At 43.5% G+C, this 11787-nt stretch overlaps 2 protein-coding genes across 3 annotated transcripts in view; one reads left to right on the plus strand and one right to left on the minus strand.

Annotated features, from left to right (window-relative positions):
- Positions 1-4156, plus strand: part of LOC306971602 (cyclin-dependent kinase 17-like) — a 33991-nt gene extending 29835 nt beyond the window's left edge. Inside the window, exons 12-17 of the mRNA XM_079567927.1 lie at positions 1144-1241; positions 1399-1504; positions 1864-1906; positions 2081-2171; positions 2302-2379; positions 3218-4156. Coding sequence (XP_079424053.1) covers positions 1144-1241; positions 1399-1504; positions 1864-1906; positions 2081-2171; positions 2302-2379; positions 3218-3255 — 454 coding nt within the window. The 3' untranslated portion in view covers positions 3256-4156. The remainder of the gene's footprint in view (positions 1-1143; positions 1242-1398; positions 1505-1863; positions 1907-2080; positions 2172-2301; positions 2380-3217) is intronic.
- A 178-nt stretch (positions 4157-4334) lies between these two features.
- On the minus strand, positions 4335-11453 carry elk3 (ETS transcription factor ELK3). 2 transcript variants are annotated; one of them, XM_079568540.1, is made up of 5 exons: positions 11151-11453; positions 7539-7747; positions 6664-7344; positions 5460-5582; positions 4335-4846 (listed from the first exon to the last, which is right to left on the minus strand). In XM_079568540.1, the coding sequence occupies exons 2-5, from the start codon at positions 7743-7745 to the stop codon at positions 4751-4753; spliced, it is 1107 nt and encodes a 368-aa protein (XP_079424666.1). In that variant the 5' UTR covers positions 7746-7747; positions 11151-11453; the 3' UTR covers positions 4335-4750. The 2 variants fall into 2 exon arrangements, with proteins under 2 accessions (XP_079424666.1, XP_079424665.1); XM_079568539.1 differs by having other exon boundaries at positions 11137-11453.
- Positions 11454-11787: the final 334 nt, after the last annotated feature.

Genomic DNA, 11787 nt, shown 5'->3' on the forward strand with positions numbered 1-11787 from the left:
CGGCCCCGCTAATGTAGCGAGGGTTTGAAAGTGTTGTTCAGCCATGTCCTCGCGTGGAGGAGTGTGAACCTTGGTGTTTCTGTGAAGAGACCATCACTGCATTAGTGCTCTACAATAATCTATTGACATCGACTGCCATGTAATCGCCATAACAGAATTGTACGATATTAATATTACATTTTGTTGTCCCAGAGAGTGTGAAAAGAATACTGTATGAAGTGTAGTGTATTTATTCCAAGTATATGAATCAATTTTATTCATATAACGTTGCTGTAACATGTCAGGGATTGTATTGTATTGAAAAGTAGCCCACACAGCATAAGAAAGTTGTATGATATTTAAAGCAATACTAAGTAACTTGTTTACAATAATAAATCCTTTTCGTAGTCCCTCTGGGGATAATACGAGTGTTAATGGGATGATTTCATCTCCCCCTGGTGTCTCTGGCCAGAAAACTACAATTGCAACTTGACTGCCACCGTAACGGAGCCACACCTTAATCTAAAGCGATGCCGGTTTCTTTATCTTGAAGCTTTTTACCTCTTGACCCCCACCTGAACCGTGGACATTTTCTCCAGTTTGGCTTTACCCAAATCTAAAAACGTCTTGCAAAAAGCGTCCGAACAGCGACAAAAACCAAGATGAAAATATGACAATAATAATGACAAAAAAGTAACAAAAGAGCCACAAAAAAACAGATTTAAAAGTGATGAAAAAGCAACAGAAATGTGCCGGAAAAGCAACAATGATACAATAAAAAAGCAACAAAAAAAAAAAGAAAAAGAAGAAAGAGACAAAAAATGACCCAAAAAAACTACGAAAACAGAACACAAGAATGTGACAAAAATACAGAGACATCGCAACAAAAAAAGCTTAGTAGGTCTTAGCTTTCAATTGTTATAGCCTATAGGGTCTCTGGGCTGTAACCTTTTAGATTTGGGTAAAGCTGAACTGGAGAAAATGCACTCTGTAAAAGATGCTAAGATCGCTTTCTGTTTGCAGCCTTTAGTGCTCGTTGTGGATGTTAAATCTTACTCATTGAGATGGGCCTTGTACTTTCATTGATTGAACTTCCACTTGTTTAATATGAATGAATCACAGGCATTTTTCTGAATTAACTGGGCTCCGTTGTCTCCTCCTCAGGGGTGTGGGCTGTATATTCTATGAGATGGCTGCTGGAAGACCTCTGTTTCCAGGCTCTACGGTCGAGGATGAACTGCATCTCATCTTCAGGCTGCTAGGTCAGTGCTGCCCCCTGCTGCCAAACCAGTGAACCTTCCCAAATGAGCTTTTAATCATATTAACCCAGAGGCACAAAGCTCCCTGTGGCGGCTGCATTTAACAGCCCCTGCAGCTTGTCCTCTGACCCTCCTCTAACTTTTCAATGTCCTTCCTTAGGCACGCCCACTGAGGAAAACTGGCCCGGGATATCTTCTATTGACGAGTTTAAATCGTACAAGTTCCCCAAATACAAAGCACAGCCACTTATAAACCACGCACCAAGGTAAGGCCACATTTTAAAAGTGTTGTTTTCATTAAGGGATTTAAAGATTACGGATTTGCCTTAACACCATTCATGCACTTTTTGTTAGCCCTCTTATAACTGGAGATGGAAACACGCATATTTTCCTCACGCGGTCCAGGTACAAGAGTAGAGCTGCTGTTTAGCGCAGAAGACATTAGTAGTATTGGGTTGTTTAGTTAGGAGTGTGCACTCTCTGTCACTTCCTGTAAGGAAATCCTGTGGAATAGTTGAGTGTGTTTCCTTCCCCTTCAGCAGTTTTTTTTTTTTTTGTGCTTGTGTGAGTGTGAGTTGTTCTCTTTCACTGACCGGCCTCTCCCTGTCTGTGCCCCTCGCTGTAGGTTGGACAACGACGGAATCGACCTCCTGATGTCATTCCTAAAAGTGAGTCTCAGTGATAATGAAGCCATGTACTTGAGGAAGGAGCCGATTAAAGAACAACACAGTATAATCTCATGATGATCTATTATGATGCTGCTCCAGTCCAGACTATATTTTTGGACATGGATGTTGTAAAGTCACGCATCGTTGTCCTCACACTTGTCCTCATCTCAACAGTATGAATCAAAGAAGCGGATCTCGGCCGACGAGGCGATGAGACAGCCGTACTTCAGGAGCCTGGGACCGCGCGTGCACACACTGCCAGAGAGTGAGTATTTAGACGGGGATTTCGGTGCACGGCGAGGATCCATTTGGGCCTCGTAACAAAGGCGATATTCTTTGGCAGGGATTTCTGTTGCTCTGACGGAGGTGTCATAGGTTTGATTTGTCGTTGGCAGACATATCCATATTCACACTGAAGGAGGTGCAGCTGCAGAGGGATCCCGGCTACAGGAACGCCTCCTACCCTGAGTCAGGTAAAACATAACTAAACTATTGGTTTTGAAGATGACCAAATATAAATTATATGCACATTATATATCATTATATATTGTAGTTATAAACGGATTCACAAAGAAACCACCCGCCTTAACCGAGTGTATTTTCTCCAGTTCGCCGCTACCCAAATCTAAAAGCTTCTCGACTGGAGCTTGAAGAATGTTGGCCATTGTAACGCCTCATTTGAAAGCTAAGATCTAGAAAAACTGATGTTAACGGATCTTAATCCTTTGCTTTGTTGTTGTGTTGTCCTCACTTTTTTCACGTTCTTTTTCATCTCATTTTCGCCACTCTTTGTTGTTTTTGTCACTTTTCTGTAACTTTCTTGTTTCTGGGTTCAGGTGGGGGCTAAGAGGTTAATTAAAGTTATTATTTTCTGATTTCTGGTGTTCAAAGGGATGAAGGTTTGACCACTTTTTGCTACAGGAAAGTACAGTCGGGCAGTGGTTGCGTCAATAATGAAAATCAAGAACATTTGGAGGTCATTTGTAAATGGATTCGTATCCGACGTTGTACTGTCAGAAATGTCTGGAGAGATGTAGTGCTTTTTCATCAAACAGCTTGAAATGTGACTCAGCGATGTTTCCGGTTGAAGGCAGACACATTGTCACTACACGCCTCCATATTTCCAATCATGATTAACACAGCAAATATATACATGAGACATTAAAGGCCAAGAAGAATAAGTGAAGATGACAAATACTGAGGTGTTTTTCTAATATGTAAAAACTAGAAGTAATTTACAAATGACAGACCCTTTTAGAGTGAAAAGTAGTCATTGGGTTCTTTGCATCAGTTTCTCCTCGTCTCTTTCAGGCAATGGGAAGAACCGAAGACAAAGCATGCTGTTTTAGGCACGGGGAGGGGATCCCACAGCAGGATCTCGAGGCTGTACTGTTTTTTTCGCCGATGGATGAGCGACAAGTGCAAGATGTTGCTATGAGTTACCTTCACCATCTTCATCACCCCTCAAAAAGAACAGGACTTGAGGATAAATGTTCAACCTCGGTTCACGCCTGGCCTAAAAGACATTTATATACTGTACACATCTATATTTATTAAGAGAATTTGCTGCTAAATCCAACTACTGTCTAGAAATCTAACTGGCTCAGTCACTTTAATGAGAACATGCAATGTGTATAGATTTTTAATTTCTTTTTTGAAGTGGTGATATTTTTAATATTTTTTTGTCTCTATTTTCATACATCAAACGCGCGGCTGTTTCTCCAAGAGGGTTGTTTCTGTAGCAGCAGGTCAATGGCGTTTCCTCAGCTGTACCCACTGTGTGTGACATGTTACTCTGAAGGTTTTCGGGCAGCTCATGACATGTTTTATGGTAACAGACGTGGTGCTGATATTTGTCCAGGACTGGCATATCATTCCCGGCCGATGCCGTGGTACTACTGTGACCAATGAACAAACGCAGGGTGGAAAGTGATGCAGAACTATGAACATTGGGCATTAAGTCTATTCAACTGCAGTAAAGACTGGATCCTTGCATCAAAATTTGCATAAGTGAAATGTGCAGAGAATAGAATCTGCCATGTTTTCGTATGCCATCCCCATCTGCATTTGTAAAAGTCCTCCCTGCAACTGCCCCGTGTTACAAGCCTGCTCTGTCTGAGGAACTCGCCGCCAACTCGAGTCAGTCTATTTAACAGTGTTATAAGAATAATGTTTTGTATGATATTCTTTAACTTTATTTGTGGATAAATGTTGGTGTGGGATTTCATTGCAGATGCACTCCCATATTCTTTTCCCTCAGAGTAAGAAAATTAAATTCAAGTTTAAAACTGTAAATAATTTGTGTCGTCCATTCATTCAGTTTAAAAAGGAAACGGGTACACTGTGCATAAGCATTCAATGCTCTGTTTATTGAAAAAGACATTGAGAAATTTTTACAATACAAAATTATACAGAATACACACTGTATACCAAGTCCAGTATAAAAAGGAACAATAAGTGTTACAGTTTTTGATGTGAAATCTCGTCTTCAATAAGAGTTAGGCAAAAGGCACAGCCGGTATCAGAGAAGCATAGTGCATACAAATACAACACTGTACAGTGAAACAGTTTCACTGCCATGAACACTTAGGAAAAGAAAGTCTTAAAAAAACAAGTTCTCTGCACAAAGCTGCAGACTCTACTGTCCACAGCGGACAGGGTCACGTGGAAATGTGCTGAAGATATTCACAAAGATGTCTCTCAGACATCAAGGCGTATGGCTTTAACCAAGAGCTTTCACTCTGGACGCTGGAGCGAATCAAGTGCAAAAATCTGAGGTCACACGTCTCTGTAAATGGCTGCTGTTGATAATGTTGACATGTTACATGGGTTGAAACAGCCGCATCAGGACTTGTGTGTAGAGGGAGACATGAGCAGGGAGGAAGGGCTTCCTTCCAGCGGCAGCGGCACAGGCATGTGCCCGTTGATTAGACTGGGGAACTGGAGGAAGAGAGAGGCAGAGCGTTAGAGGCGGATGTGAAAACCACTTTCCGGTAGAGGACTGCAGCATTGTCACTGGCTGCAGTTTCCTGTTTTTTAAACTCATTGTGCTCTTCCTCCTTCTCTGTCCCCGGCTCCTCTCCACAACAGAAGTCACCTCTGTTTGTCTCAGGATCCGGTGTGTTGTGTTTGAGAAAAGAGCCGCTATAAACCAGTCTACCCTGTTCAGACTGGCTCCCCTGGGCTCAAACAGGAAGTATTCACAGGATTTCCTCTCCACTTGAAACAGGACACCTCAGCTAGACCTGCTCACAATTTGCTCTGCCATTTTGTACATTTCAGTTGATTTTGGAGGAATATTGCTACAGCCATCTCAAGAGTTTAGAAAATAAAATGACTTCACTCTATATTTAATATCAAGACAGAAATTGCACCAATGAACATATTTTCTTATTTATGTTTATTATTTGAGACCATCTCCACTAGGAAACACTTCACAAATGACACTTCTTTGTCTTGTAACACCCTTTAATATGTCGCTGTAATGTCTATAGTAGATAATGCATTTTACTGAGGCTGCAGTGCCTCTGCTTATACAGTGTGCATTTCTCACCTGGAAGAGGGAGCTGTGCCCCTGCAGGCGGGCCGGACTGAGCGGGGCCACAGGGCTCAAGCTGCTCCAGAAGTGGATCCCAGAGAGGAGCGGACTGTGGGCCAGCAGTAGGCCTGATGGAGTCTGCACACAGGACAGAGGAGAGGGTCGTGGTAAATACAAGATTTCAATAGCAGCACAAAGACCCTCAGGCCGGTCAGTGCGCTCTGAGGCCTTGCTAATGTGAAACATGCAGGAGTTGTAAATGGACGCGTATTGGCGTTTGGAAAAACAAACTGCTGCAGCAGGAAGGAAGTCTGTGGTTTCTCCCTGAATCCAGGGGTGACGTGGGGAGGAGAGTGGGAGGGGGCTGTTGTTGATTGGGGGTGGAGGGCGCTCGAGCATTTGGACGTGAAGAGAAAACATATGAAATCAATTTCTCCTCTCTCCTGTCCCTCCCCCACTTTCCCCCGTGTCACCTCAGAGAAGTGAGTCTGTGTTGCGCCGGGACCAGCCCTGCTCCCATTATTAATGGAATTATTGGAGCATATGGCATCACTTAGGGCCTCTTCCCCTCTCATCGGTCCGACTCGCACACGATTTCTGTAAATCCCTTGTTTTTCTCTGATCTCACTCTGCGCTGTTAAAAAACAATCAGTGCACTTTTCTGGGTTTGTGGACAAACTCCAGTGGCACAGGCGTCCCAAACACATGCTGAAGTTATATCAGCTGTTACGTCACATTACAATAGTCTTAACATGTTGCATAGTTACTCAAACCAGTTTCAGACAAACTGTGTTAGGGGCAGGACCATGAACACAAATAATAAAATGTATTATTATTTGATTTAAATCAAAGATTCAAACTATAATATTTAATAGTATTGTTTAAATCAAAGACTTCAAAACCATGGAGACTCTGACCGTGGCCTTGTTTAAAACTATACTCTATACCTTTGTACATGTTTTATTCAAACTGAGTCATCCCTATTTTAATGGGAATGACAATATTACTATTTCCACAGAAATTCTATTGTTGAGCTAAAGTAAAAGGGAAGTGTAGAGTGCAAGTCATGACTTGTCTAAAAACAGGCCAGAAAAGCAGGGTTTTAAACATGCTGACTTCAGCAGCTTTGATCTAAAAGATCTGTCATTGGTGAAGAAAATTTCACCATTTGACTCATCACTGCCTTGTACCATGTGACCACAGCTGAGGGATGGCTCACCTGTGCAGTAAAGAAGGCCGGCGTCAGTGACCCGGAGGGCAGGGCGGGGCTGTTGAGGGCGATGGAGCCGATGTCACTTCCTGCTAGCAGCAGGGGTGGTGCAGAGATGTCCAGGGCTTTGGGCTTTTTGTTTTTTTGGGGTAGTCCATCTCCTGAGCTACTACTGTTTCTTTTTTTGTCAGAGGTCTGCTGCGCCCGCTCCCTGTGTCCCGATGACAGGTTGAGCGGCTGGGCGCTGTCTGAGTCCTCCTCCTCTCGGACCGGGCTCCAGCTGTGACTGTGAGGGGACTGTGGGGTGTGGGATACGGGTTTAGGGGACAAATAGGACTCAGGTTGAGAAGATGGAGGAGGACTCCTGTTGTTGTTTCCAAACCGGATAACAGAGCGTGGCTCGTCATGTCTCTCCCTGAGCTTCTGCAGAGAGCTAAGGCTGAAGGCGGAGTACAGGCCTGAGTGCAGGTAATCTGTGCGGCACTGCTGCTGTCCCAGGATGCTCAGGGCCTTCCTTTGCACCTCCTCTGCCTCCTCTTCCTCCTCCTCTTCCACGTCTAACTCTGCTCCATCCATGTCCTGCAGTGGGACCCTGCCCAGCTCCATGGACTGAGGGTCCATCTTTAGGATCTCAGGGAAAGACACAAACTTGTACACAAACTTCTGTCCGATCACTTTTTTGATGATGTTCTAAAACAGATAATAAATGTGATTAGTTGAATTAAAAATACCAAGTTATGTAAAAAGGTATTTTATAAGTGCTTTTCTGTCTATGCTATGACAAAGATTGTACATGCTTTTCATGAGAAAAAGGAAGAGGAAGTGTCTCTTAGAGGAGGTTTTAACCACAGAAGTGGTAGATACAGCCTAAATGCTGCCCTCACCTTGTCATAGTAATAGCGCAGGGCTCGGCTCAGCTTGTCATAGTTCATGTTTGTCTTGTTTTTGCGAAGGCCCCAAAGTTTAGCCACTTCCTCCGATTTCAGGAGCTTGAACTCTCCGTCGGTGGAAGTCCAGCAGATCAGGTGTTTGTGACTCTGGTCCAGTAGCAACTGCAGCAGGAACTGCCACAGAGTGATGGCACTGTCCATACCTGAAACACAACTCATGGCTTTAGTCGACTCTTGTAGTATAACATACGATACAGTATGTACAAAGACTAAATTATCTCTGCAACCCTCATAGTATGATGCATTCAGTTCTCTCATATGTATAACAAGACAAGATGCATGTCTAGTACCTCTGTTACAAATAAAAGCAGGAAACACGCACAACATTTCAGTCTGCAGATTTGGCATTGATTTCCCCCATTATTTATATGCAACAAAGATGAAATCTTTATTTATTGTAATATTGTTTCTTCATTAGGAGAACTTCTAAGGGGTGTCTGTAAAAAACATTTAGTAAGTATGAACGTGCAGAGTAAGGAAGCTGAGCAGAGATGAATGGACGGTGTGTGAAAGGGCCCAGTGTAATGTGCTGGTAATGCAGCAGTAGCAGAAAAATTACACATTTAAGGAGGAACAACAGCTCAAGCCAAAAGTATGCTGCGGTCCGACCTGGCCCTCTCTCCACAGGAAGCATGACGGGCCCGGGGTGGGTTAGTCCTTTATTAGAGGAATGTGCAGCCACTGAGCTCCTGTCTGCTCCTCACAAATCCCAGACTCTGTCAACTGTACCAGGCTACCAGCCAATCTCAGCTTTTATTCAACAACACTATAATGCTAGATAGTTTTCCAGTACGTTGATTCCTGGCTGATTGTGAACTGTAAATAAAAGTGGCCCTCAATGGTATCCCACTACAGACGGCTGAGAGGGTCAATGATCATGACCCTTTGCGCAGGTACGTATCTGCAGTGTGTTCAGGGGAAAAACAAATATATACTATGGCAAATCAATGTAATAACACTTTTAAATAGATGATGGTTATTTTTTACAATGTTATTTATAATGTACTGCACTAGTTTGTTGGCCTAAACAACTGCTTCAAATCTGTGAGAACATTTTCAGATGTTTGGAATTGATCTCTTGCCCACAATGAGGAGTCTACAGTAACTCTCTTGATGTTCCAGTGACCTTTTCTATCTCACATCAGGTCTCCATCTAAAAACTGTGCTTCCCATGTTCCAGAAAAATGAAAAACCTTGAAATAAAGGTTGAAAAGCTGATCAAAGCTATCCTCATCACGGGGGGTATCACCCACACCCTGCACCGCTCCTTGTCTCTGCTGCCATTGGGCAGAAGATACAGCCCCACTGACCCAAAAGAACATCGACAAGAAATCAATCATTCCATCAGCAGTAGCAGCGCCCGGTAGCACTGTACTCCTTTGTTGCTGCTCTTCTTGATGTGTCTTTGTTTAATGCTTTTATTGTGTGCGTTCTATTCAATGAGTTTTAATGTGCTGTGTTGAAAGACAAATATATGCTCTATTGAACAGACAATAATATTCTATTCTATTCTAAAGAACACTTTTAATCAGTGCAGATTTTTTACTATTTTAATATGAGCATCAATTGTCAAATTTATAAATTATGATGCTTATTTTCTGAAGTGTAAAACAATTCATAAAAATGTTGCTAGTTATTGTTGGTATTACTGATTAATTATAAAGAAATGCCTTTATTTGACAAATGTGGAAATGTTCTGAGTTGCTTTTCAGTGGAAGTGGGATGCACTTAAAACAATATGATAACACTAACCAGTGTCCGAACGAAAGAGAAAGGCTGGGTTTGAACTCTTTTCCGCCTCAAAGCATCCCCTGAGTTTTCTATCTGCCATGTGAAACCACAAACCTGTCAGAGCCAGGACTTCCTCCTATTCTACTTCCAAGGACAAATGGCACCGAGAGGGGATCCCACAGCAGGGGAGCATTTCCCCGGTCCGGCCACACTTCCCATCAATGTCCCAATGGACCGGGTCAAATGATCGGGTCATTGTCCCCCTTTCCCGGCTCCACCCTTGAACCCACACATTTTGAATACATTGAAGTGACAGGAGTGAGACGGGTGACATCAGCCAACAGACTCTCAACGCTTCATAGTCAAGAGAAGAAGTGCAATTTATTCAAATGCAACAATATTACGTTAAAGTCAATTCAAAAAGAGCTTAGGTAGGCTACAATATAACACAGGGGCGCCCACAGTGGGGCCCGTGGGACAAATCTGGGACTAGACAGACCAAGCCACTCTGTTTCAGCACAATTAAAGGCAAATTAATCATGGATTTGTTTATAAATGATCTGTTTCGGGGCAAAATATGATAGTGTATGGCGCTTGATCCACTGATGTTGAGCTGTTTTGCTTGCTTCTTCCTTCCTTTTTTGAATTACTATTATTGGGGTTTTCTGTTTCTTTGAGTGTGATCTTGTCATTGCTCGTGATATGCTAATAAAAAGTACAAAGATTTTCCGCTGCCAATGAACTTCCTTCTAGAGTTGTCACAAACCAAGATCTCACGCCTGTTATGACATTTCTAGTATTATTCAGTCGAATGCTTACGCCAGATTGTTTTTTTCATAGCAATTGTCGTGCGTGTAATTTATTGGAAATAGGCTTCATCAGTATTCCATGGTTTGTGCATCTTAATGGTTATATCTTCTGTACCTTTCATATGGGATAGGGTTAGGGTTAGGGTTAGTCCAGTGAGGTAAACTGAAAAAGAAAAAAAGTTGTAGAGGACCTGGGCATCAGAAAGCATCCGGGCACAACAAACTAGTATAAAAGCACTTAATCATGGAGCAGTAAACGGAATGCCCCAGTGCTGACAAGATAAACGATGGTATATGGTCGAGTGGCCCCACCGCACGAAATAAAACGCCACGACATTGTCACGCTGAGAGACGCTCATGTGGTGTTAAATCTTTCTAGGAATATTACAGGGACATTGTGCTGGTTTGGGTTGGGGATGAGGAGCCATCGGAGCGCGCACAAAGCCATCCAGTGTGTTGGCTGAACGGAAACTCCTAATGAGATTAGATGGTGTGTGCAGACATTACTTAGCCATGACTAAAGCTGCTCTCTTCCTGTTCGCAGACGGTGGAAAATTCTGCAGTGGTCGAAAAAGAAAGAGCATCCATAAACACGGGCTCGAGACAGACAGACGCAAGCAACACCAGCCCCAAGTCCTTATAAACGTCTCTCTTTTTGGAGTCGCTGCGCGTTTCCGGAGTTTAAAGTTGCATTAACTTTGAAGCACGCAAGTCTGAATCACTGCTCTGCCCCACTGACTCATTTTCAAGATGTTGCACGGACCGGAAGAGCGTTCAGTTGTGTGCCCGAGCAGAAAAAGCGCACTTAACGTATAGAAAACTTTCCAAATTTACGCCTCGTCAAAACGCGAAGCGAAATCTTTGCGTCCACTTAGCTGGTACATGTAATAACATCAACAGCGATCGGTATAGCGCATCACTAACTTTGTAGTGACCGTCGCTCATCAAAACAAGCACACTCCACTCAAAGATGACACTTTATTGTACGTTACCTGCGCGCTCTTACTTGGTCCAGTCACTGTTCAAATTCTACGGCGTCGCTGGAGAGTTTCCTTGTTTTTCCATGCTTACTGCCGGAGCCCTAGTCTACACAGTTGTGCTGGACTGAAATAGGATCCTGTGCTTTTTCTTTTTCTGAGCAGGAAGTTGGAGCACGCAGACACAGAGCCGGCTGACTTCCTCTCCCCGACGATTCCCCAGGCAGTTTGCCGTCTGTGTAAACAGACTTTTCCTCCCTCCTCTCGCGCTGACGGCCCGCAGCAGGCCTACGCGCTGTCGGCTGCACACACGCTCAGCTCTGCGGCCTTTCACTGACATCATCAGTCGACAGGCCACTGGCTGCGAGGCGTTCACGTGCTGCTCGTTACTCAAGCCACTTTCAGACCCGACCCGTAGTATTGCCCTTGACCGTAAAAACCCAATCACTTTTTTTCTCCCATTTTTGTTTGCCTTCCCAGTATCTGTCAAGTTCAACCACACAGTGAATTCAATATATTAACTGACTGTGTTTTTGATGTGGTTGGAGGGTTCTGCCCTGGTGACCAGGTAAACAAACGCTTTGATTAGGTTGCCTTGTTGTTTGGAGTTTGCGCCGGGGTCCGAGGTAAAGTCCATGAATTAGGCGACATGTTCCGTTGCTTGTT

The sequence above is a fragment of the Gobius niger genome (assembly GCF_951799975.1).
Source record: "Gobius niger genome assembly, chromosome: 12".
Taxonomy (NCBI): domain Eukaryota; kingdom Metazoa; phylum Chordata; class Actinopteri; order Gobiiformes; family Gobiidae; genus Gobius; species Gobius niger.

Excerpts from the sequence above, each read along its gene's own strand:
- elk3 (XM_079568540.1), bottom strand. The coding sequence starts at position 7,745 with ATGGACAGTGCCATCACTCTGTGGCAGTTCCTGCTGCAGTTGCTACTG. Across the intron at positions 7,345-7,538 it reads TGCGCTATTACTATGACAAG|AACATCATCAAAAAAGTGAT; the intron begins GTGAGGGCAGCA and ends TATCTGTTTTAG. Across the intron at positions 4,847-5,459 it reads GGCACAGCTCCCTCTTCCAG|TTCCCCAGTCTAATCAACGG; the intron begins GTGAGAAATGCA and ends CTCTTCCTCCAG.